This window comes from Capricornis sumatraensis, chromosome X (genome assembly GCF_032405125.1).
Source record: "Capricornis sumatraensis isolate serow.1 chromosome X, serow.2, whole genome shotgun sequence".
In the NCBI taxonomy this organism is placed as follows: Eukaryota; Metazoa; Chordata; class Mammalia; order Artiodactyla; family Bovidae; genus Capricornis; species Capricornis sumatraensis.
In genome coordinates, this window is record NC_091092.1 from 39,871,132 (window position 1) to 39,899,010 (window position 27,879).

At 39.0% G+C, this 27,879-nt stretch overlaps 1 protein-coding gene across 1 annotated transcript; it reads right to left on the reverse strand.

Annotated features, from left to right (window-relative positions):
• Positions 1–1,082: 1,082 nt before the first annotated feature.
• RAP2C (RAP2C, member of RAS oncogene family) lies at positions 1,083–14,218 on the reverse strand. Its single transcript, XM_068962059.1, has 3 exons — positions 13,415–14,218; positions 10,626–10,944; positions 1,083–3,550 (listed from the first exon to the last, which is right to left on the reverse strand). Exons 1-2 carry the CDS (start codon positions 13,685–13,687, stop codon positions 10,666–10,668), a joined length of 552 nt encoding a protein of 183 aa, XP_068818160.1. The 5' UTR covers positions 13,688–14,218; the 3' UTR covers positions 1,083–3,550; positions 10,626–10,665.
• Positions 14,219–27,879: the final 13,661 nt, after the last annotated feature.

Consider the following 27,879-nt stretch of genomic DNA (forward strand, 5'->3'; position numbering starts at 1 on the left):
CTGTCCTTGTTTTAAATCTGAATGAGAAATCTTATAGCCTTGGTTCTTGACTTCAAGCTGTTATGTCCTGAAGGATGAATCTTCTCCCCAGATAAGTATATGAAAAGGGCAGAAAAGTTGGTGACATAAAGGTGACCTGTGACAGAGTACCCTACTGATACTGGTCATCAGGCATTCACCCTGTTCCATCCTCTCCTCTGTTGTTCACTTAGTTAAAAATGTTAACCTTGCTGGATGAGGGATGCTACTCCTTCAGCAGAAAAAAAAGGGGGAGGGCCCTGAAGTCATGAGAGCCTTTCTTTTTAAAAAAACGGGCTTTTGGACTTGACAGCATCTAGTATGACATATATGGGGTATTTAGAGCCCAACTAAAGACTGATAATCGATGGTAAGAAACAATAAAACATCTTCTGTATGTTATGACACAGGTATATAAATCTGTCAATTATTACAATTTTAAAAAAGCCAGTTCATAATATATTTGGACATACAGAACTGTCCAACTCGAAAAAAACATTGTGGCTTTAAAAAAAGTTGAGATTAAAACAACTATTCAGTTCAACAATTTAAAAATATTGAGTAAAGCAGTGAATTAAAAGTAATTGGCAAAAGCCTTTCACTGGATAAAACAAAGTGATAATTGTGTTGGATTTTCTTAACTCATTATTTCAGAATTTAATTATAATGCATAATACTGTCTGGAATCTCCTACACATGGACAATTCCCAGCCAACAGATTTGCAGCTGGGCCACTTTTTCCATATGGGATGTCATTATTCTTTTTTACCCATTATTTTGAATTTCTAATTTATTTATAAGTTATTCAATTGATTAAATATTACATTTAAGGATATAGCTCAGTTTTTTCCCCACATATGCCAGAATGGTGACTAAGAACACAGGCGGACATTTAACTTGTTTAAACATGTACTGCAATACACATTATAATTTTGATAAAAAGTAATGACTTTTTATCAAAAGTTATGAAAAAGATTTACAAGTTAGCAAATAACAAGCAGTGATACAGCAAATAATTCAAGAAACCAACCTCAGTAATACAGATGTCTATTTTATTAAAAAAGTTACAAACATGTGGACTGCAGGGTCATCTTACAAAATGACAAGAATGAAATCTATTGGAAAAATTTAACTTTTACAAATATTTATAGGTCATTGTTCAATGTTTGTACTTGTTATTCGAGATTTTTTAACTTTTATTGATAAAGTTACAGTACATTAGATCCATGATAATAGGTTACATGATTTTATTTGCAGAGCCCTACTGCAGTGATTTGAACAACTCCTAAACAGATGCCATAGTAAAGACGAGACATATATTGCATTTAATTTATTATCCTAATAAGCAACTTGACATGCAATCTATTGAGGAAGCTAAAATAACTTTTGGTCCCTTTTCTTAAAATGTGCTGGAGAAATCACCTTTAAATCACTTTCCCCTGACTCCTGTGATCCTAAGTGAATTCAAGTTAAATTTGCTGCTGAGGTCAGTGACAGAGCAAGAGAGTGAGAGAATAAGAACTATCCATAGGAAAGAAACACTTTATTAAAAAAAAAATCCATCTGCAGAAAATTTAAATCATCATGAATTATTTGATTCCTTTAGAATTTCACAAAAGCTAATAAAAATGAACCACAATCACTTAACCTACTTTGAACTGAGCTTTTGGTTTTAAGTTTGGTATTAAAGTGCAAACTTAAATTAGGTATTCATTTCAAGCAGTTTATAAATAAGAAACTAAGTTTCAATTGCCTCCACCCTTACAATCTCACCATAAAATTCAAAATCTAAGATCAAGAGTCCACTTTGAGGGAATTCGATCAGGAATCAAATGCAACACGATTTTAAAAAAGGAAAACAAAGTTTAATTAATTTCTACACAATAATTAATGGTCATACTGACCAATAAATCACATGAATGTAGATATCACTTTATCTGAACATCACACACAATATAAATTTAAAATTGCCACACCCTTCCAAAAACCATCACTGCATATATTAGAGCTTTCCTTGACAAAGTTATTGAGCTATTATTATAGATCAAAAGTCTGGTTTTGGTTTTTCTGTTTTGTTTTATTTAGAAGCATGTTCAAATGACTAAAGCTGGGCTCCTAAAATCGAGAACTTTGGTGCAGTAGGTGAGCTGCAGTTACTAACTTCTGCAAATTAAAAGCACACAACTAAAACCAAGTAAAAACCCAACAACAAAATACTGTCAAACTTACAAAATTTTTAAATCATTGCTAGAAAAAGCGCTCATTGTCATGATGTTAGAACTGAATCACAAGATTACTCTTTATAAGTTTACTTTCTGTTTCTATACCTGTGTTATTGTTAAATGTTCAAGTATTCAGACAAAATGTGCTGATTAGGTAAACAACATGGAAGGCAATGGCTATTAGAAGCACATTTGCAAAAAGAATAAACAAAAACAAAGGAAAAAAACGCCCAGAGACTTGGCGCTATCTTCCCTCCTGTTACACAGATTTTTGTCTCTACTACAAACATGCTTCTTGAGAAATAACTAAAAAGCAATTGTGATAGTGCAAGAAAACTTTAACAAATATTGCTTTAAACTATTATTCAGAAAGACAAATATTAAGAACTACAAAGTGTATATGATTTTATTTGAATTTAATTTTACATGTGCAGAAGTCTACTAGATGTCACTTACAAGCCTGACAGGCGAAGCTGAGCTATCTCTGTTTAGGTATACAATTAATTTACCATGGATACAATATCCCTTTTCAAAGGCATTGCTAAGTAGGTCATAACTAAATTTAGAACTTCACAGAAAGGAAAATGTTACTGCTGCAATTTGATGCTGTAAATGAGATTAACACATGTGAAAACCTAATGGAATCAAATGCTTAACTCTTTAGCTAAATGCACTACAGTCAATTTCAAATATCAACCATAAATTTCAGAACATGTTAACACAAAAATACATCACAAACTGCACTTGAAGAAAAGGGATAGTCCATCCACACAGGTAAAATGTGATCTTTAGTTTCTTTTTACAACACTGCCACACGTAAACAAAGTCTGAAAGTATTAACCAATCACTTAAAGGAGAAAGATTTTACAAATAGAATGAAGCACTGGTGCGAGGTAATATACAGAAGTAACCATTTGTTTAAGGCTCAATTTTTTTCTCCATTATAACTTTCTTTTAAAAGGCATTGAGTAGGTAATACTGAGCTTGAGTATTTAATAAATACAAGTTGAGAAACTGATTAAAGAAATCAATTAAAATATTAAAAATTAATTCTTGCATATTAGCCATCATTAAGAACTTAGAAAGCTACAAAAGGACTGATTGATAAAGAACAGATTTTAAACATATGGTAAACGTGCTAAGCATTCCTGTTTAAGGTCAATGGATCTTGAAGGCCAAAGACCTTATGCACTTAATTAGATGTATGGCAACATGCTGTAATAGAGACAGGTTTACCAAGGCTCAGTTCTGCAACCCAGGTTGTAAAGTTCTCCAAAGCAGCATCTGTGCAAATTTCCTCTGAGTTTTATCTGCAATTAAGATAAAAATATCATAAAAATCCGGAAATATAGATTACAGTTTAAAACGAGAACACTGACAAAAGATCTCTATACACATACAAGTGGTACCAAAATCGCAAAGTGGAACTTCACTGTGTTCCTCATAAATTTAAGTAAAAATAATCTTCTGCAGTTCAAGAGTCAGTCAATTATAGCAACACTATAATAATGCATTGGATGAAATACATACTTCATTGTATAAAGTATACAATATTTAAATTCTTATATGTTTAAAAGATCTTAATAGCATAAAAGTGGCAAATGTTACTTCTGCTTTGATCTTTTCATATTTTTAATGGGAAATAGTATTAAATGTATAGTGATTATGAACTAACTTGATAATATGCAAAAGTTCAAAAAAAATTTTGCATTAAAAGAAGTTGTTAATCAGGACATTGGTTATTTAAGCTTAGGAAAGTCCAGTTTCCTCATCATGAAAATAAGGATAAAATTCTTTCCTGACAGGGTTGTGGTAATGAATAAGGCACTATGCGAAAGCACTTTATATGTCAAATGTCAGGTAATTTTTTCATTTCTCAACTATGTTTAAATTTCTAGAGGAACACGATTATGTCTTTGATATCCAAATTAAAGACCTTTATATTTTTATTTTTAGACCCATTTGAATTTTTATACCTATTTGAACACAACAGTATTTCATTCTATATGTAATTCATTGTGAGGATTTTTCAGTAATTCAAACTGGACTTTCCTCAATTAATATGAATTAATAAGTTGACTATAAATTTTAATCCACACTTTTCAAAATAAGCAATTACAAAGAGTTGGGGATTTTCAAATATGAATATGTCTCAAATAGGGAAGACTTGGATGATTTAATAATTCAGGTATTCTCTGAAATAAAATTGAGGAAATAGTAATTATTTCTAGCCAAAATAAACACTAAGAATACAAATCAGCTTATTAACCATAATCTACATTAAATAAAAGGCGATATATGTTATATTTCTCACTCTCTAAAAACCTGGTTAACATTTGGTCTATCCACATTCCATAGGATGAGAATGCTCCAGTGAAACCAAGAGACACAAATAAATCCCAGGTCAGATTCAACAATATTAATATAAGGCATACTATTAAAGTATTAGTACCTACTACTTTTCAAGAGAGTACTACATTTTAATGCTCTGCAGTAATAAATCCTGAGGCAAAAGCATGCATTAAGCAAAAAACGACAGTCCTTCTAAGATTAGAAGGACACAGAATGCAAATGTTACTGCTCCATACTGTGAACACAAAATTTCCAGTGTACCAAAACTCTCATTCATTTAAAAAACATTCCAGAAGCTTTGAAGGCAGCTGGTCAAAGTCATACTTTTTAACTCTCAGGATATCACATCTAGACACACTGCAGAAGTATAACTTGCTGCTTGTGAGATAGAACACAAGTGATCCTTGTCCTCACTCTCAACTTTCCAGCCAGACACGCAACAAATCTGAACTCTGGAGGCTTCTGCTCAAATTCTTGCTTAACTGGTTTCACTTTTCCACTTTTTTCTAATCAGATTTTGTTATGAAAGAGAGAGAGGAAAGAAAAAAAAAGAAATCCCAAACAGTCCAAACTTTTTGCTCAGGAAATTATGAAATAGGGTCTCCCAAGTGGGGTAAATCAGTACACGAGAATACCAAACATAGAACTGAAAGAACAAAGATCGTTATTTATGTCAGCATGAAGAAAAAGGGAGACTCTTGATTCAAGACCAACACATCATTTCATGTGGCAGCAGAATGCCTGGGATATTAGCAAAGACTCCTGAAAGGCTTAGCAGTTTATGAGTGTCTTTTTAGCTTAGCTGGATTTAGCATTTCTAAATACAGTGGTATTTACTACCATTCTTTTTAGCAAAAATAAATATGTAATCATAATCAATTTTAATTTTTTCCAGTTTTATACATATGATATTCTGGGGACTTAACCAAAGGAACTTTTTAAAAACTACATTTTGCTTCACATTTTTCACTTGGCATGTTCATATCCCATTTAAGTATTAGTTATATTAACAAAGCACTAGGCTAGAATTCTGCTGACAGTTAATATTTCTGTTAAATATCTTGTTTGTTTCTCCACTGTAACTTGAGTAACACTGATGAAGCTTATTAGGGGGTGAAGTGAGAGAACTAGGGTCAAACAGAGAGCAGAAGCTGAACCTATGGCATAGAATCTGCAAATGGAAGGGGACCTGTGCTTCAAGGAGAACATGCACCCTAAAAGTTTACAGTAAACCCAGGGTAGAAAGAAAAAACTATTTTTCTTACATCCTAGACCTAAAATCTCTAAGTTTAAATTAATATGATGAATTCAATTCTGAAATTTCAAGTAATATGACCATGCCCACTGATAATAAGCAGCAGTGTGAGCCCAATGATCTGATCCCAGGGGCTAACTTTGAATTAAACAGGTAGGGGACTGTTCCCTTCAACCCTAAATTGCTTTTTCTGAATCCGATGTTCCTAAGACTGTGGCTAATCAAAGGAATTTGGGAGTATGTTTTTAGTAGGATAAATTTTTCCAACAGCTGACAGGATTTAAGTTTTTCTTGGTGATAGTATCTTCTGGATTTTAGAATTCCACCATGAGTAATCCCACGAGGAGAATCTTTCCTGAAGTATGGCTAGAATACGTCCTCAGTGGCAATTCTCCAACTTCATGATGCAATTTTTGTTAATTCTACTGATGGTTCATTCTAAGCTAGAGAGGTAAGAGAGTAAAAGTGAATGGCTCAAATGCATTTCATTCTGCAATAAAAGCCTAATCTTGGGGTTAAAAGGAAACAATTAAAGCAGGAACAGATATACAGTCATTCTAGTCACCAGACACCTCCACTCCTAGAACAGGTCTAACTAGGCACCTATCCACTCTGAACAGTCCCAAACCATGAGCCCTGTAGGGGTCAGTGAAGGTCTGGGAGAAGTAGAGGGCAGAAAGGACGAGGCAACTCTCTTCTCTCCTTTACCCCAGGTCCATTGCAGGTCTATAGGGTACACACTACCCCAAGGCTGCCATGTCACAGGCTCCATTTTGGCTCATTATGTGAGCTGGATGACACACAAGCATTTAGATAAGCTTAGGTATTTTCTCTAAAGTGACATGCAAGATGTGGGGGGCGGGAGGAGGAAGTATCTATCTGAAACTGTAACTTCAGCAACAGAATTCCACCCTGGTGTTTCACTAGTATGATTAATACACAACTTGGACATGAAAATGCCAGCATTTTAACTATACAATGTAATTTTCATGATGTCCCCTCACATCTGCTAAATCCCCAGCATGTCATATCTAATTAAAAGGTGGGAAAAAGATTTGAAACAATTCTGATTCCACACACTTATTTATTTTAAACAGCTGGAAATGCTAATTGATTTCACTGTGCTTAGAAATAGTAAGGCCAGCTAGACTAAAATGACATTCATAGATGGTTCAGCCTTTCAGGAGCCTTTGTTAACATCCCAGGCATTCTGCTGCCATGTGAAATGATGTGCTAGTCTTGAATCAAGAATCTCCCTTTTTCTTCTGGCTGACATATATAATGAACCGAGGCCGACATAAATAATGATCTTTGTTCTTTCAGTTTGATTCCTGGTGTTTGGTACTCTTATGCACCACTTACTCTCGTTGGGAGAACCTGTTCATAATACAGAGAAAAATACAATAAAATCCTGCAGGAGACCTTCTAACTGTAGTGAAGAACACCTTTTCATATTCCTGTTTTTTTAAGAAAACAAACAAACAAACAGTAACTTCTGCCAATACTGGACTGAGATATAGGGATCCTTGAAAAAATAATCTTAAAAAAAAAAAAACCCTATATGCCAGTATTTACCAAAAGCTCACATTTTAGGAATAACTTTACTTCCCACTTTTCAGGGAATTAACAGAATATTTTTAAGATATTATTTTGCTTCTTTCTGGCATTCTTTCTGTTTCAAAACTGCCTCTACCCTTCCCCCATCTACTCAAATCCTACCCATTCTTCAAGGCCTAACTCAAATGCTACTGCTCCCCAGTTCCTCTAAATCAGTGCTTCTTAACCAGGGCAATTTTGCCCTCCAGGAGATACTTGGCGATGTCTGGAAATATTTCTGTTCATCACAACAGAGGGATGGAGGAAATACTCCTGGCATCTGATAGGTAGAGGCCAAGGATGCTGCTAAACATTCTGCAATGCACAGAATGCAATGCTTCCTACAACAAAGAGCCCTGAATGTTGAGAAACCTGCTCTAACTTTGGTCTCTCCTTTCCCTAAACCCCCACAGCACTGTGATTTACTTCTGCTATAGTATTATGAGATTGTTAAGAAAACATTAATCATTCTCAACAACACTATATCACAACAGCCAAATGTCAACTCTTTACATCAATAGAAAGGAGCTATGATATAGTTAACAAAATCAAGATAAGGCTGCAACACTGTATCACAGTAATGAAGTCCTTCAAAGCACTTGATGGCAGGTTCCTCAGGTCAGTAAGGAAACCAGCCATGAAAGCAGCACGTAAGGAATCTGGCACTGCTTCCAAACGTACACTAAGATTACTGCCAATGGGAGGGTGAAAGGTGGGGAAACCATCCTGGGGGACATGCAGATAAACAGGTGTTGGGCAAGAGACTGGTGACTCCAATTGAAGGGTGATAAGAAATAAATGTGAGGTATTATCAGAAGTAATTCTTAGAGCATTAATAAACTTTCCCTTTCAATTAAAGAGAAAACTATTTACAACAATCACAGTCCTTCTGACTTATCTGAGTCTTACTATCTCTAATGTGGACAAGGTTCTCCTCTAAACATTAAGGACAAACATTTCTCAAATCACCTTTACTTGTCAAAGTTTTATCTTCAATCTAGATCTGGGACTGATGGACCTCAGAGCTCTGTGACTCAAGCTACAGAACTCAGAATCCATCACCTACTTTTAAAAAATAAATAGTATGCAAGAACAAACTCTATGGACCTCTGATTACAGATACCTAACCACATCAGTTCAATCATATTTGATAGCAAAAAGCTCCACTGCATATAGTGTTTTGTTCTAAAAGATCTTGGTCAGGGGACACCCTGTAACATTTTTAGAAATTCAGCTGATTAGATATTTTATTTCAAGGCTCACACCTTTAATTGTGTATTCTGCTTATAAAAAACAAACAAAAACTACCCAGGCAACTTAACTCAATTTTATAAAAGAAGCAATTATCGAGACTATTATTTTCTGATTTTAGTACTTTAGTTAACAAATATAAACATAGGTTGCTTGAGATATTAAAAAAGTCTATTTAGTAATTCCTGTAGGTAATCAAACAGATTAAAAGTAATTTAGACCACAAAAGCTGCAAAATGAAATAAACTCAGAAATAACTCAGAATAAGAAAGCTTTAAAAATAGCTTTATACATCATTCATTTGCCAACTTGACTAAGACAGTGGCCCTCCACATGTATGAAATCCATTTTATTGTTTCCTTCCAATAGCTGTCTGCAATAATTATGGGGGGAAAATTGGGAATGTTTTGCGGGAGCTGTTTAATTTTTTATAAAGATGATAAAACTAAATGCATACATGTTATTTGCCTGGTTAAAAATGTCAGAGAAGTAGAGCATAACGGCAAAGATGCACCACCACACACAACTTGTTCGGACTTGAAGCTGGCTTGAGATTTAAGAAGAGACACTGTGGAAACAAGAACACTGGACTCAATCACCTACATACTACCTCAAAAAACTATACTGCAAGTATGATGTTAGCAACAAAACGTACACTGGGCTACAGTCTGCAGAGTGACACCATATGCTAACAGATGGAGCTAGGTATAAGACAACAAATGTGTTTTCATCACATTTTGGTATGCTCAAAAGTTGATGAGTGAAAGCATTTTGAATAAAGCACTGTTGTCATCCTTCATTTTCAAAGATGACACCAGCTGACAGGAAATCTTGTCTGAAAAAATAAATTAGGGACCGTTAGTCTTTTCTCCAAGGAGCACATATAAAGCCAGACCTTTGATTAGGAATCATTTGTGCAATGTGAAATGGCTGTTGCCATTTGCAACACTACCTCTTAGACTTGAGGTCAGTCTTGGCTCAATCAATTCCATTCCTGATATTGTCTGGCTAATCTGGCATTTTCTGCAGCTTCTCAGTCATCCAGGATATTGGTTGTCTTACCTTATTATCTAGGTATTATTGCCTAAGTGAGACTATCTGTCCAATTACAATCTAGATTAAAAGATTGTGATATGAATAAAGTTATCTTATTTTAAATGATCGGTAAGTTTTACGGAACCTTACTTTTCAAAAAATGCATTCATTTGAAAAACACTTTTATTAAGTTATTTAGCCCAATGAGAGGTTTGAAGATTTTGCTGTTGTTCTTATTAACTCCATTATTTATTAAGCTGAATATAAATGTTTCCTGGGCTTGGGATTGTCCATTCTAAACACACTGCAGATGATTTCACCAGTTTCTCATCTGGACCATATTATTCATAATGAGTCAAGGTACACTGTGGCACTATAGTTTGTTATTATCAGAGGTCACTGAAGTCCCTCCAGTGTAACATACATATGAACTTAATTAAATAATCATTCTGCTAAAGCTAGCACTTGGGTGATTAGTAAATTGATGATTTCAATTAAAGCAGCTCTCCAGCTCGTGATAGAAAAGCACAGAAAACACAAAACTAATCATCTTCTCAAGTTATTACTGGATGTTCTCCCATGCACTTTGAATGCTAAATCACCCAAACAGGGAAAATTATCCTTTAACTCACCCCACCCCAAAGGAATGTTACAGATCAGAGAGAGAACAGCAAACTCACTTTAAAAAACGAATCCTGGTATTGGGAGTACAGACAATTTCTTACCTTCATTTTACTGACCTGTCTCTTTTTCAATTATCTATATTGAATGTTGATTATTTTGTGCTAACGGAAATGTTTTTTTCCAAAAATAAAGAAATATAAGGTAGCATGTGGATTAATATTAAGCTTTTTGTTATACTTGATCAAAAACATAAGGTTCCATCAACAACTAACCTGCTCGGTATGGCCATGATTGAGGTTATCTTTTTATTTTTTACTGGACAACGCAAGTTGTACAACATTGATCTTGCTTCTCGGGTAGGGAAGAATAGTTCATTTGCCTGACGATCTCAGCAAAAAGTTCATCCACCATTGATTTACTTTTTGCCGATGTCTCCATGAAAGGACAGCCCCATTCTTGAGCCAGAGCTCTGCCTTCTGAAGACATAACCTCTCTTTCTGGTTCCAGATCCACTTTATTTCCTACTAGGATCAGTGGGACTTTTTCATATCTCTTCACTCTGACAATCTGATCTCTCATTGGCTTGATATCCTATGTAAACAATCACAAAGAGAAAGAAAAAAATTATGCTGTTTGCAAAACCATAAAAGAAATATTGCAATATCCCAAGAAGTCATCCCTCAGTGAGTAGAGAAAGCTGAATCCACAGTTAAACCACACACCCAAATGGAGAAAATGTCATTTTCTCTGTTGAAGTAGGAATAGATAATTTCCACAGGCCCTACCTGCTGGATTTATCAAGAATATAAAATGTTATGTTGAACAATAACTTTAGGACTCATTTAGTCCCTTCTTTCCCTCAGTCGACACGGATTTCAAAAGCAAATCCCCAAATATGATGAATCCTAAAGGGTGTTTGGCCATGTCCTTAAACCTGCCAGCTTGTCATCACTCCTGGTAACACCTGTTACCCCAGCACAGGATTGCAGCATCTATGCATTCCTAGCCATTTAGCAAGACCACTTGAGAGAAAGTGTTTTAGGTGGGAAGAAAAACACTGTCTTGTGCCTAGAAGACCAAACACACTTCAGTGTTTCGTTTTAAATGTAATGGTATGCCTTGATCCTTAAAATACCCTTCAGTATTAGAAGTTACTGTACACTAGTGAGCAGCTCCTGGGAGGGACAATGCCGGGGAGGGGGGCAGATTTGGGCTGGAAGAAGTCAAATTTTCCTTTGCCTATGTTTGGGTATATTATGTGAATTTCCTCTCTCGTATATATTACTTTTTCTAAGTAATTACAACTAATTACAAAAGATAAGAGCCTTAGCAATTCTCTAGGAGGGTCAATTTTCAAGGGGTAGTATCGATTTAAGACAATGTAATAATTGTATAGTGTAATTTACTAATACCTTGCACTTGAATTTTTTTGTAACTAACTTGAAAAGTTTGACTTAAATATAACACATGTGCTTAATCCTAACAGTTACAGCACACAGAATTTACATGCAGGATGAAGGAAAAAGAAGGGACTGAAAATTTACAAAAACATACAGTTGACAGTTGCAACCTTTTTTTTGCATCACGTATCAATTCAGTCTTCTTGGTTAAGCTTCTTTCCCCTGTTTCCTTATAGAAACAAGTTCAGCTGAGAATCCAAATTGATGGCATTTGGGCTTAAAAGAGTTTAAGTCTCTATTGAAATAATGGCAGTTTTTCACTCCCTATGTATGTGTATAAAAGAAGTAGCTATAATGGATATCTTATGAAAAACCCTTCAAAAGACTGCCAGCCTGAAGAGAGTAAGCTAACAGAATAACAAATGTCCCAAGGATCCTGTAGAAAGAAAACGCCTGTCAAATAGCACCTTTAGCACATTGGTCCTTTCTGGAAAAAATGCTTTTATAACAGTTGTGCTTTGGAATTTAAGTCTGCATAAAATGAACTTTAGTCTGGTCACAACAACTTTGATTAATTTACCCATTACTTATCTTTAAAAGAAAAAAAAAAAAAAAAAAAAAACCCTGAAGTTGCTACATCAGGTCACTGGGAAAGTTCATTTTAAGATAAAATACTAAGAAAAGTGAAATTAGCACAATGGCTTGGCTAAAGCACTTAATGTCTCTTAAGTAAGCAACATTAGGTGCATACCTTTAAATGCAGAAAAAAAAATATCCATTTCCTAAGTCAATGAAGGTCAATATAATGGGTCAATACGAGGTTATTTATTTTCAAGAAATAAATAGCAACATTTATTGCATCTCTTAAAACAATGTTAAACCTCCAGTCTGTGTCCCAGGGAAGGACAGGACAGATCTTTCCAGAGACACTGGACCACCACCTAGCCGGGGGGTTAAAAATCCACACTTGTTCAGTGTTCCCAGAACCACATATTTTCTTTAGTCAATGTTATCAGAATCAATTTGGCTGAACTGAAAAAAAAAAAAGAGAGTCATTCTAGATTTTTGTTTGTTATTAATTTTAGATACTAGTCTTTTCAATTACTAACTTCCCTTCACACGCTCCAAGTAAGTAGAGTACCTAGAAGGCAGGTCTTGAGTTCATCATCTTGTAGCCCTAAGATTTAGAAATCTGGTTGAGAGACTTGGGTGAGAACAAAAAGGGGGAGGGCGAAGCAGACGCAGAGGAATTTATCTGTGGAACAGATAATCGTCTCCAAATAATTTTCCTTACAAAGTGCTCTATTTGCCCGAGATTATCTTTGAAATGTTGTTTGCTTGAGTACCTTAACGAAGGCTTGTGGAGTTGAACAAGCAACTTCAGAAGGCTATAGTCCAGGCTAAACATACACAAGCTGACATTTCTTTTTTCACTTCTCTTTCACTTAAAAATAACTTTAAAACATTTGTTGACGGTTGCGACTTTAGTCCTCTCTACAGAAACAACTGGATACTTTTCCGTGCCAGGAGTAACCTCAGAAATGCGCCATGTCTAACTTTCAAAAGCAAAACAGTCATTTACGTACGGTGCAAGCAAACCAGAAGTAAATGTTGGATTACCACACCCCCTTCTTACAAATTATAAGACTTGGTTTGGTTACCTGAAAAGACTGTTGATTAACCAGACTGTAAACCAGGATGAAACCTTGGCCGTTTTTGATGTAGAGATCTCTCATGGAAGCAAACTGCTCAGTTCCTGCGGTGTCCAGAATTTCCAGCACGGAGGGGGAAGAGTCCACTTCGATCTCTTTGCGGTAGAAATCTTCAATGGTGGGGTCATATTTCTCAATGAAAGTCCCAGTGACAAACTGCACAGTCAGGGCGGATTTGCCAACCCCTCCGCTCCCTAACACCACTACCTTGTATTCCCTCATTGAGTCTCACCTTCACCAACTCCTACCAAAGGGAGGGAAAAATAACACCCCGCTCGCTGCGGCGCTGCTCGGAGAGGCGGAAAGTGGGCGGAAATCTGCGAACCCGGGAGGAGAGTGCAGAGGAGCCGAGGGCCGGACGGGGGAAGAAGAGGAAGTTAAAGGAGGGGGAGGGGAAAGAGCGAAGTGTCGGGGTGGGTGGGGATGGGATGGTAATGCCCTTCCTATAGGAACTGAAGCCCAGGCAGGGGGCGTGGGGAAAGGGCGAGCCCTGAGCAGCCCGGAGGAGGGCGGGGGGAGGCGAGACGCGCCCCCCGAAGGAAAGTGGAGGGGGGGATGCCGCAGGACCGACGGGGACCCCCGCGGGAAGACAGGCGTCCAAGGAGCCCGCGGTCGGGGGCTGCCCCGCACCCCTCCTTCGCCCTTCACACAAAGGGGCCCAGGGACCCCGCTTCCTGCTCGCGCCGCCGAGCCGGCCCGGGCCTGTGGGCTCCGCTCCAGTCGCTGTCGCCCGGGCGGGTCTCTGGGCCGCGGCTGCCGCGGGTGTCGTCCGGCCTGTGAAGCGGGGGGAGAGGGCGCGTGTTACCAGCCTGACCCCCGCCCCAGCCGGGCAGCCCGGCCGGCCGCCTCCTGCGGCTCCCACCCGGACCCGGCCGCCACCGCCGCCGCTTACCCTGCCGTCCGCACCCGCCCGGCCGCCCGGGAAACTCTGTCACGCCAAGGCCATGGCGAGAGGCCGGTTCCTCAGTCTCACCGCCTCCCCTGCACTACCGCTCGCAGAGGGGAAAGGGGCGGGGGCCGTCCGGCGGCGGCGGCGGCGGCCGCTGGGACTCCAAGCGAACCCACCTCTTTTTTTTCTCACCCCCCCCACCCCACCCCCCCAGCACACACCCGGAAGGGTTTCCCTGACACACTGGTTGAGGTGCCCCAGTTCCCCGAGACTGGACAGGATCACTTCCGGTGGGGAAAGTCCCACCTCTCCAGGGCGAGCCGGGTGGCGCTAGGGCCGCGCCCTGCTGGGCGAGACGGCGGGGACGGTTTCGGGTCGGGGCTACGGCCTTGGCAAAGGGCCTCTCTCGGGACCTCCGGAGTCTCCTTTTTCCGCTCGGCCGCCCGCAGCTGCTGTTTCTGCTGCTGCTGATGTGGATAGTCCCACCCCGACCTCGCGAAAGCCCCTCCGCGTCTCAGCGGGCCCCCAGCCCGGCCTGAAGACTCGATCGGCCTGGGGCGGATCTGATGACCCGGAGCACAAGCCAAACATCCCCGGACTAGAAGCGGCAGAGAAAATAAAACAGCCAAGAAAGTGGATTCTCTTTGCTGGTCTTCCTTCCACTTGGTATTTTTCGAAGGAACGCGTGCAAACTAGCCTTCGACTTCACTAATGGTTCTGATTTCCTCTGTGGTGTGTTGTCTTTAGCCGTGCTGACAAATAATTGAACACACACACACACAGGGTACTTTATCACCTGGCAAATCTGCCTTGTCTCCACCAGCAAATGCCAGAGTCGCTCCTTTCCTTTTTATCACCAGGCTCGAAAAACAACAGGATTAGAAGTAGACTTTATTAAGGTACTCTAACTCAGTTTTGCCTCTTTTTTGATTCCAACCGCAACGCAGCAAGGAAGCGTGGATTGGCAATTGTTTAGGCCAGCAGACTAACTCTTTTCATTGTCTTGTAAGGCACAGCAATTTAACTTGGCTCTCCCAAGTTAAACTGTTTCAATGACCATCCTTCATAATCTTTGAAATTCAAAGGACTCTAAGGTTAAACACACAGTTTCTATTTTTAGATAAAATTGTTACTTCTTACATATCTTTCCCTCTGCTTTCTATTTGTAAACTTTGTGTCACATCCACAGAGCCCCGGGGTCAGAAGCCTAGGTTATATTTTATGCACGTCACTCCCTTTTTGACTCGGGCATGCACACAGAAAGCTGAAAGAGTAAGTAGCCAGTGGAGTTAAAAATGACCTCAAATCCCCCTTGCAAGCCCTAAGGGCCCAACTGTATAAAAAGAGATTACCAAGCCCCAATTGTTAGATATTAGAAAACAAGCAAATTAGTGAGAAGTCCTGATGTGTCTCTCCAGTATTCCCCAATGTCACTTACAGTATCCAAAGTTCAGTTCAGTTTCTTCTCAGCCTAGAGCTGGTGTAATCTGTCCCGCGAAGTCTCCAGCTCTGGCTCCAGCTGGCCCGAGTCCCGCCTGATATCTGAGGCACTGCCCTCTGCTGGAAGAGATTTGGTCTGTGAATTATGAGTTTCCTCACAAGTCACTGCTTTTTTTCCACACGTGCTGTTGCCTGATTTGGAGCTCTGCTGCCCATCCTTGTCTGTTTCCAGACAGTCTGGGGGACCCACAGCCCTGCCCCAGCCCTGCTTGTGACAGGGAAATTCCTCTTCTGATCTCACAATCAGTGCTGAGTAATTGCCTCAAGTCTCTGCTGTTACTAAACTGTCAAAACAGGGTGCCCCTCTTGCTAAGGTGGCTTCACCTGTTGACAACTCTACTATCTCTGAACTTGTTGGCTACAGTATTTTGTAGAGAATTGTTTGTTTCTCTACTCAATGAAACATACCTCTCCCTTCGGTGCAGAGTCTGTTTGGGTCACTGTCATCGACTACAGAGTTGACAAATGTCACATAGCCCGAAGATCCTTCTAAACTTTCTTAGGAAGGGTATTTATTACAGTGTTTAGGAAAGTAAACAATTGGAAGTAACTTAAACATCCTTCAATAGATGATTTAAAAAATAATGTGTGTATACACTCAAAAAATAGGATACTGTGCAGCTATTAAAAAGAGAAGAGTATATTTGTAAATGCTGATATGAAAAGATGGCCAAGATATATTGTAAGGATGAAGAAAAAGCAAGATACTGAACAAATACATGTGTGCTCAGTTGCTTCTGTTGTGTCTGACTCTTTTAGACTCTATGGACTTGTAGCCCAACAGGCTCCTCTGTCCATGGGATTCTCCAGGCAAGAATCCTGGAGTGGGTTGTCATGCCCTCCTCCAGGGGATCTTCCCAACCCAGGGATTGAACCCGCGTCTCCTTTGCTTTCTGTATTGCAGGCAGATTCTTTACCACTGAGCCACCAGGGACAAATATGTAGTTGCCCCCATTTGTGTAAAATATGTGGGAGTGGTGCAACATATAGTTATATAGCCATTAAGACCTGAAAGTCATTAATTACTAGTGAAGGATATTATGAAAGGATTTTCATGTCCGTGTGTCATTTTAATTTTAAGACAGTAATAAGGTATTCTTGGGGGAAAAAAAAGGAATAAATATAATTTCATAATATTTTAAAGGAGAAAAAAATTTGTCGGTCATCCTTTCCTCAAAACCAAACCAAACCCAATATCCTAACTGTCTAGGGATCAGTGGACAGGCCTGCCCCATTTAAACTCCCTCCTCCTGCTCCTCCTGTCCTCTCCAAACATCTCTATACTTAGAAAAGTATTTTCACATACATTATCTCATTAGACTCCAGTTGTTCACCAGTTTACTTTTATTAGGCAATGAGAATATAAAGACTAGCGACAAGAGCACAGCTTGGCAGTTGAGAGCCAAGGGCTCCAAATTGAGGGGGCCAAGCATTTAAAATAGCAGTTGCCCCACTTCCTAGCTGTGGGACCTCAAGCAAGTGATTTCACCTGAGCCTCAAATGCCTTATCTCGAAAATGGAGCTAATCATTAAATGTGAGACTATAATGAATTATTATATGCAAAATGCTTAGCACAGTCCCTTGCTCATTATGAAACTTCAATAAATGCTAGCTATTAGGGTTTTTCTTTTTCAAGATTTAATAAAATGTTTTTCTTAAAAAAAACAACAGTGAACATGGAGAAGAAAACAAAACTTTACAAGTCCAAGTATCTCCAAATGGCATAAAAATAGTAATTCAGTTACTCTTTCCAAAAGTATTTATTGTTAAAGGCTTTTGGTGTTTCCTTTTGGGGCAAAATGTTTATATGTTGGTATAACTATCAATCCATCTTCTACGTGTGTTCTTTTACTACGAAAGTAATCATACTACACACACCATTCTGCACCTTGCTTTTTCCACTTAACATATCTTGGTGATTTTTCCATTTCAGAACATATGGACCCACTTCAGTTGTTTTAAATAGCTGAACCATGAATTAGTCAACCAGGTTCCTAGTAAACAATACTGGTTGCTTCTAGTTCTTTGCACTGAACATCTTGCATGTGTTCTTGCCAGTTTAATGTTTAGGGTGAATTTCCAGTAGCTCAGTAATGGAAACAAAGTGTACTTGCATTAAAATTCTTCTCATAAATATTACCAAATTGTCCTTCAAAGAGATCACAGTAATCCACATTTCCTGTGAATGCAGTATGACCAACACAGAAACGTATCTGTTTCTTTATAACCTTGCCCTAGGCATTATTAACTGTAGTATTTTATAACTATTGTTACTTGCTTTAGGGTATTTTCCAGACTAACAAATACAGGCTAGTGTTAGAGAAGGAATTTGGGTGTCAAAGTCAGACAGTCCTAACATTGCCCTTTGCCAGCTAGATCTCGATTCCCTTATTTGTAAAGCTGGGCATAATAGCAGTATCTAACTCATAAGGCTCCTCTGAAGAATAAATGAGTCAATCCATTAAAAGCTCTTAGCCTTCCAAACACTAACTGCTCAATAAATGTAACTGTGCAAATAATAACTTTCCACTCCCAAGGCTCAAAGTCGGGAGGAGAAGTCACTTCTCCCAAGAATGTGCCCTTGAGATTTAGAACTTTTGCTTTAATTCTGTATGAATCTCTACTCCAAAGTAACTATTGCTGGGCAATCATTTTCAAGAACACAGCCGATTTTTACCACAGCCAAGAAATCTTAAGAGTATAAACTGTATGCAGTATATGTAAGTTACAGGTACATAATCTCATTTTTATGCAATTAGCTTGGCACAGGTTTAAAGTGCTAAACAGTTTGCTTCAGGCACTAGTTGTTCATTTCTCTTATTCCTCACTTTTAGTTTATACTTCCGTTGTGATTGCTGGAGTCATTAACTCTTCTCGATAATTGAACCCTCTCACTTTCCAGGTCCTGGGTGGTGGCGGTAGGGGTGGGGGGAAAGATCAAGCCATGTTCTATCCACCTTGCAGGCTCTTCTCTTTTGCTTGAAGTTGCCTTTGAGTTAAACTGCAGAAGGCTGAGTCGGTAGTGTCTTTGGTCTTTGCCTACAGAAATCTTCAGCAGAGCATTGCCTCTTCTTATTTCAGTGTTTTCGGGAGGCCTCTTCCTATCAGATTGTCCTGGGTTCTTTCCAGCCTCAAAGATTCCAATCTTCTTTTTAAAATCTTGCCTCCAGCTACACCACCTGTTAGTTCTGCATGTCAGTCCCCGCCGGGTACACACACAGAATCCATTTTATACCTTTGTTATCTTTTCCTCGTTATTAAAAAATGCTTTGGTAAAACATTTTGAAAAAAAAATTTAAAGGCCATCCCACTAGCCAAAGAAAAAAAATCACCATTATATTTTAATGCCATTCACATACTTTTTTTTCTCTGAGAATGAAATAATACTTTTTGAACTAAGAATGGGGTCATATACTTTGGCAAGCTGCTGCTTTTACTTACCGAATCTTCACGTCTGTGTAAAATATTAAAAATGCTTATGTACCCCTCATAGCCTGAGTATGTCTTTTCTTTCCAATTAGTATTTAATCACATTTAACCTTGCCCACCTGGAATCCTTCATCCACCCAATGGGATTTCACTGGAAGGACTGCTCACCACGTAGGCTGCTACTCCAGTCCGGCCATGCAAACAATCCTCTGGAGACACAAAACTCTTGTTTTCCAGATGTGACAGCTCAGAGAGCTAGTTCCTTGGAACTCAGAGGCCTACTAAATAGGTATGTACCTAAAACAGATCTGAGCTCCTTAATCATGTTCCCTCTCCAGTTCTTTTTTAACTTCAAAGGTAGCAGTTAGGAAAAAAGCATTTTCTAATTCATCAAGTAACAAATAAATGTAAGGAATTAGTTTTAATAATAGCCAGGATCTTTTTATTGTTTATATCTCATGATTATTGAAAATTTTAATCTGGTGTTTAACCATACTCTTCATTTCCATGCATCTGAATCACCTGGAGGTGTTGTTACACTACAGATGGCTGGGTCTCAGTCCCCGAGTTTCCAACTCCAGGGCAGGGCCAATAATTTGCGTGTCTAGATTCCCGGATGACGTGGCTGCTGCTGGTCCTAGGAGCACAGTTTAAGCGCACTGTTCTAAAAAGTGGTAGGACTTTGTAGTTAGACCCTCCCTGATCAAAATTCATTAATCTATTCACTCAACACACATTAGTTGAATTCCTACTCTATGCCAAGCCCTTTGCTAGATAGTGGGAATAAAAAGATGGACAAGACAGAGTTCCCTAAAGAGTTCACGGCCATTTAAGGAACACAGACAATGAAGTCAATATTTATATTAAAGTGTGGAGAGAGCCATGATAGAGATATGGCCAGGATGCTCTGAAAGACTTCTGTGGGGCATCAGGGGAGAATTTGGGAAGTCAGTGGTTTGCCTGTAGGCATCGAGGCCAGATAGGGTAGTAGGGGCCATACCCAGATAAAGAGAAGCCTTATTATTTCATCCTAGTTTTTTGAAGTAACCATTTATTTCTTGGGCTTCCCTGACGGCTCCCACGGTAAAGCATCTGCCTCCAATGCGGGAGACCTGGGTTCGATTTCTGGGTCGGGAAGATCCCCTGGAGAAGGAAATGGCAATCCACTCCAGCACTGTTGCCTGGAAAATCCCATGGACGGAGGAGCCTGCTGGCTACAGTCCATGGGGTCACAAAGAGTCGGACACGACTGAGCAACTTCACTTTCACTTTCACTTATGTAGTAAGCTGAGGGGTTTGACTTTAGCTCTGGAGGCTGTAGGAAGTCATGGAAGGTGGTTTTTCGAAGGTGGAGCAGTACTGCACTGAGCAAAAGCAGAGGATTCAGAATCCAGGCCTAAATTTTAACATTGGCTGTGCTACTTGTATGACCTGGGGCAAGTTACTTAACCTTGGTTGGCTTTCCCTTTCCTCATGTGTAAAGGGGAAAATAGTATTTACCTTATTTAGGTGTTGTGATGATTAAGTAAGAAAAAATTACCTTAATGCCTGGCATGTGTTTAATGAATGGTGATTATGATCAGGTTTGAACTTTAGAAAGCTAAAGACATGAAAGACATGCCTCTCAGATAATTATTCATTTCAAATGGATACCATTCATTTGAAACTACCAGGCTAGTCCAAATATCAACTAAGTATCATTTATACATATTATACATTTTTTATTTAATATGTGTAAAATAAAAGACTTCTCAGCCATAAAAAGTGAAGGAAATACTGACATTTGTGGCAACATGTATAAACCTAGAGGGCATTATGCTAGGTGAAAAAGAAGTCAAACAGAGAAAGACAAATATGGTACAACCTCACCCATATGTAGAATCAAAAAAAAAAACAACCTCACAGAAACAGAGAGTAAATTGGTGATTGCCAGGGGAAGTGTATGGGGGAAATGGGTGAAGGTGGTCAGTGTTCAAACTTTCAGTTATAAGATGAATACATTCTAGAGTTGGAATGCACAGCCTTGCAACTATAGTTAACAATACTGTATTGTGTACTTGAAAGTTGCTAAGAGTAAATCTTAGATGTTCTCACCACACAAACACACAAACAGGGTAACTAAATGAGGTGCAGATGCATTAACTAACCTTATTGTGGTCACCATTTCACAATATATACATATATGGAATTGTCTCATTGCACACGTGACCTTTACACTGTGTTCTGTGCTAATTATATCTCAATAAAGCTGGGGATGAAAATAAGTCATTTTCCCCTCCCTCATTTACTAGTTCGTTCTTTTTTTGCAAATGGTAGTTTACAGTAGTTCCATAAGGCTAAATTTTACCTGTTTAGTATAAACCCTTAATGTGAACTTGAGGATTCTTCAACAGTTGAAAGTATGGTTATGAAAACATTGCGGATTGCAGTCCCATCTGACTCAACTTCCAAGGGGAGTTTATCCTATATGTTCACAACTTACAGAAAGGGAAATTCAGACTTACTTGGGCCTTCATGTGCTTTCAGGAACTTCCCCAGCAGGTAACCAAAATTGAGACTAGAAAGAAATTGCCTAAACATTGAATTCTTAGTCATTTAAAAGAGCTGGTGCCTGAATGCTTTAAAAGGCTGGTACTGTATAAATCTTGTTAATTTTTCTAGAAAAAATTTGGAGCAGCTAGTTGGATATGCAAAGTTCCAGCACTAGGTGTCAGCAATAGATTAAATTAGAAACTCACACTTTTTTCTTTATTTTCAAAGTTTTTATAACAATAAAAATAATATACAATTCCTGGTTTTTAGAAAAGAAGACACAACACACTTCCTTGCTGCTGTGACATCAGTGGAAAAGATGCCCCTGAGAGAATAACCATGGCTCCAGAAACTGTAAGTCTTAGTTTGACCTTCAAATTTGAATGGCGTGGAACTCAATTTTGTGTCAACTGGAAAGCTGCGGTAAAGTGTTGAGGTAAGGGTGAGCCAGTTCCTAAATGTCTAAATAATGAATTACTTCACACACAGAAATCTAATTTTCAAGCTGACCACAGCCCTGGTGCCATTAACTCATTGACTGCTGTTCCCATGTGGACAAGATGAACAAAATTAACATAAAGTTTCACTTTGAGCCCTGGGAGTTTGTCCCATCCTGTGTCTGGTCTGGTATGTAGAGAGATTTGAGAAACATTTGTGTGACAGTTCTTTCCTAAACTTTGTAATAACCTAAATAATAGTGTGTATATCTCTAATCCTCCTACACTTCCACCAGTGTCATGAAGCAAGTGTGTTTGAAGCAAGTCTAACTACATCTTTCTGTTGATTTCAGCAATTCCCTATCAAGATAGACTGCAAATACATATGCATAGAATATAAGGTCATCTATAATCTTGTCCCTGCTTACCTTCTGCATCTATTGAGATGATCATATACTCATATTCTTCAATTTGTTGGTGTGGGGCATCACACTGATTGATTTACAGACATTGAAAAATCCTTTCATCCCTGGGATAAATTCCACTTGATCATGAATGTATGATCATTTTAATGTATTGTTGGATTCAGTTTGCTGGTATTTTGTTGAAGATTTTTGCACCTACGCTCATCTGTGATATTGGCCTCTAATTTTCTTTTATTATGCTGTCTTTGATTTTGTTATCAGGGTGATGGTGGCCTCACAGAGTGAGTTCAAATGCATTCCTTCCTCTGCAACTTTTTAGAATAGTTTCAGAAGGATAGGCATTAACTCTTCTCTAAATGTTTGGTAGAATTCGCCCGTGAAGCCATCTGGTCCTAGACCTTTGTTGGGAGTCTTTAAGTCACTGATTTAATTTCATTACTGGTAATTGGTCTGTGCATATTTTCTGTTTCTTCCTAGTTCAGTCTTGGGAGATTCTACCTTTCTAATAATTTGTCCATTTCTTCTAGGTTGTTCATTTTATTGGTGTATAGTTGCTCTTCCCTGCTTGCCTTCTAAGTACATCCCTCACCTTCACATCCTTTATGTTTTAGTACACTAAGCTCATCATGGTTTTGGTTTTAGTAAATTTTCACCCAGTCTCAAGGGCCTAAATACCACCTATTATTCTGCAGAATCCCAAATTTCCACATGCAGTCCAGACTACTCCCTTCAGCTTTAGATTCACTCTTCAGTTCAGTTCAGTTCAGTCGCTCAGTCGTGTCCGATTCTTTACGACCCCATGAATCGCAGCACGCCAGGCCTCCCTGTCCATCACCAACTCCCGGAATTCACTCAGACTCACGTCCATCGAGTCCGTGATGCCATCCAGCCATCTCATCCTCTGTCGTCCCCTTCTCCTCCTGCCCCCAATCCCTCCCAGCATCAGAGTCTTTTCCAATGAGTCAACTCTTCACATGAGGTGGCCAAAGTACTGGAGTTTCAGCTTTAGCATCATTCCTTCCAAAGAAATCCCAGGGTTGATCTCCTTCAGAATGGACTGGTTGGATCTCCTTGCAGTCCAAGGGACTCTCAAGAGTCTTATTCAACACCACAGTTCAAAAGCATCAATTCTTCGGTGCTCAGCCTTCTTCACAGTCCAACTCTCACATCCATACATGACCACAGGAAAAACCATAGCCTTGACTAGACGAACCTTAGTCGGCAAAGTAATGTCTCTCCTTTTGAATATGCTATCTAGGTTGGTCATAACTTTTCTTCCAAGGAGTAAGCGTCTTTTAATTTCATGGTTGCAGTCACCATCTGCAGTGATTCTGGAGCCCAAAAAAATAAAGTCTGACACTGTTTCTACAGTTTCCCCATCTATTTCCCATGAAGTGATAGGACCGGATGCCATGATCTTCGTTTTCTGAATGTTGAGCTTTAAGCCAACTTTTTCACTCTCTTCTTTCACTTTCATCAAGAAGCTTTTTAGCTCCTCTTCACTTTCTGCCATAAGGGTGGTGTCCTCTGCATATCTGAGGTTATTGATATTTCTCCTGGCAATCTTGATTCCAGCTTGTGCTTCTTCCAGCCCAGCGTTTCTCATGATGTACTCTGCATAGAAGTTAAATAAGCAGGGTGACAATATACAGCCTTGACGTACTCCTTTTCCTATTTGGAACCAGTCTGTTGTTCCCTGTCCAGTTCTAACTGTTGCTTCCTGACCTGCATACAGATTTCTCAAGAGGCGGGTCAGGTGGTCTGGTATGCCCATCTCTCTCAGAATTTTCCACAGTTTATTGTGATCCACACAGTCAAACGCTTTGGCATAGTCAATAAAGCAGAAATAGATGTTTTTCTGGAACTCTCTTGCTTTTTCCATGATCCAGCGGATGTTGGCAATTTGATCTCTCGTTCCTCTGCCTTTTCTAAAACCAGCTTGAACATCAGGGAGTTCACGGTTCACGTATTGCAGAAGCCTGGCTTGGAGAATTTTGAGCATTATTTTACTAGCGTGTGAGATGAGTGCAGTTGTGCGGTAGTTTGAGCATTCTTTGGCATTGCCTTTCTTTGGGATTGGAATGAAAACTGACCTTTTCCAGTCCTGTGGCCACTGCTGAGTTTTCCAAATTTGCTGGCATATTTAGTGTAGCACTTTCACAGCATTATCTTTCAGGATTTGAAACAGATTCACTCTTACTCTATCGTTATACTTGTCTGTATTCAGACATCTCAGATTTAACATATCCAACACTGAACTTTGACAACCACCTCTCCTCAAAAAACAAGCAAAAAAAAAAAAAAAAAGAAGAAGAAGAAGAAGGAGGAGGAGAAGAAGAAAAACCCATGCTCCTCAGTGATCTTCAGAATCTCAGTAAATGGCAATTTTATCTTTCAGCTATTCAGGTCAACCCCTTGCAGTGGTCCTTGAGTCATTTGTTTCTCTCCTGCCATATCCAATCCACGTGGAGATGCTAAAGGAATTGATTTCATAATATATCCAAAATTTGCCTACTTCTGTTACCAAATCAAACTTGAGTCCACTCATCCATATGCAATAAAACCAACTTACTGACACTGGGTTAGAAGATGGGTTAGGTAGAGAATTAAGAGAAACAAGAGACATCAAGACTTTTACCTGAAGAGGGAGAATCTAATTCAGAGTCACTACCAAGGATAGTCTCAGAATTTACAATCTCCAAAGACTCTGTTTTTGCTAATCCACAGCATATTTCCCATATTGTGGGCTTCCTCCTGCATTTATGGGCTTCCCTGGTGGCTCACATGGTAAAGAATCCGCCTGCAATGCAGGAGACCTGGGTTCGATCCCTGGGTTGGGAAGATCCCCTGGAGGAGGGTATGGCAACACAGTCCAGTATTTTTGCCTGGAGAGTCCCCATGGACAGAGGAGCCTGGTGGGCTACAGTCCAAGGGATTGCAGAGTCGGACACGACTGAGTGACTAAGCACACAATACAGGTGACGCTAGTGGTGAAGAGTCCACCTGCCAATGCAGGAGACATAAGAGACACAGGTTCGATCCCTGGGTTGGGAAGATCCCCTGGAGGAAGGCATGACATCACACTCCAATATGCTTGCCTGGAGAATTCCATGGGCAGAGTTGGTCGTGACTGAGCCACTAAACACGTGGCAGCTCATAGCATGTTTCCATGAGTTAAAAGAAAAGATTTTGAAGGTTTGTGGCAGTAAATAGTTGTGTTATTTAGAAATGCTATCTTTACGATTTGAAAAGTGACCCCAAACAACTAGCAAATTTGTACGTCAGGCTCCTCTGTCCATGGAATTTTCCAGGCAAGAATACGGGAGCTAGTTGCCATTTCCTTCCCCAGGGAATCTTCCCAACCCAGAGACAGAACCCACATTGGCAGGCAAGTTCTTTACCACTGGCACCACCTGGGACTCCCTGATATATTATTAAATATTAATTATCATGTGACATCCCTTATGTTCAGAATCTAAAAAGAAATGATACAAATGAACTTATTTATAAAGCAGAAACAGACTCACAGACTTAGAGAACAAATTTACGGTTGCCAGAGGGAAAGAATGGCAGGGGAGAAAGGATAGTTAGGGAGCTTACACGATTGACATGTATACATTGCTGTATTTAAAAATGGATAACCAACAAGGTCCTACTGTATAGCATAGGGAACTCCACTCAATGTTAGGTGGAAGCCTGGAGTTTGGGGGGGAATGGATACATGTATATGTACGGCTGAGTTCTTTTGCTGTCCACCTGAAACTATTACATCACTGTTAACCAGCTATACTCCAATATAAAATAAAAAAATTTAAAAAATACTACAGAGAGAAAAAAATAATAAAAGTAAAAAAATTTGGTTCTTCTGGTTGGACTTTTGCCTAATCTTGTCATAATATAATCACATCACATAATCACATCATTTAAACCAACATTTTGATTGAACACAACTTCATATTTTGGGTGTTACTGGCAATTGGACAATGTTTACTTACTACTCCATATGGGCTGAAGGTAAACAAGCTGAATTATTTATTTTTATATCTGCTTATATTGATCCAAACAAATATGTCATTAATATCTGCTAACGCTATTATTTGAGTGAAGTAAAATTGGACATGTATTATTATGAATAATGGGGATTTTTGTGAAGTATTTGAGACTGACTGCTAGGTATTATAAAAGGATTCTGCTGATTTTTGCCTGTACATCAAGAAAAGCACATATGCAGTATCATGTTAGGAAATGAGTGGCTGGGGCTTGAACTGGGACCATTATACCAAAGTGTAATGTATTTCCAGCAGTAAATCAGAAGTCAGAGGAGTTACAGAAATAAGGCTGCCAACCCATGTTGGATATACAAAGTTCACTCAAGTAATAAGCAACTAGGAGATCTTAACCACTGAAATGTGGCATCTGGCTATAGCAGGGCACAGAGAAGTATGAGAATCTGGGTTTGAAAGCCTGCTTCTAAAACAGTACTCTAACTTCTTACACAACAGACGCATCCCTTCTCTCTGAGTTTCAATCTCCTAATGCTCTTTCTAGCTCTGTTGTCTATGAATCTATGATTCTGCTCAATATGAGGCATTGTGCTAGGTGTTTCAGGGGAGCCAAAGTTGTACAAGACACTGTCCATGTTCTTAAAAATCAAAACTAGGATTTGAATGGTTCTATGCATATTTAACAAATTTGCTACAGATACTCAAGAAGGCTTCAAGTACTGAGGTAGAGATGAGTGTATAGAGGACAATGACACAATTCCGACAGCATAACAAAGTTGTGATGTTTGTCTTAGCTTCAGTTTTGTTTATTCTGCTCCAAATATCTATTTATATATGGCTAATATGAAGTGATAACATTGATTTAAAAACAAACATGCCAGAACTGAAGCATGTGTTCGGTCTCTTTGAAATAATATCCTTGAAAGAGTATTCAGATACTTGATAAGTCCCTTCATAGCCTGTGGCACATATTCAAATTTACTCGGTTGGAATAGATCTTGGTCACTGGAGAATAGACAAGGTGTTTGGGAATAGCTGTGTGTCACTTAGAGTGAAGTCAAATGAATAAGACGAGTGATAGAGCTAGGCCCAACATTTTGAGTTGAAAATGAAGTGTGACAATTAACAAATGAGATTGGTTTTCTTGACGGCCATGTAATTGACTCTGAAAGCAATTCTTATTCCTAGAGATGTTTT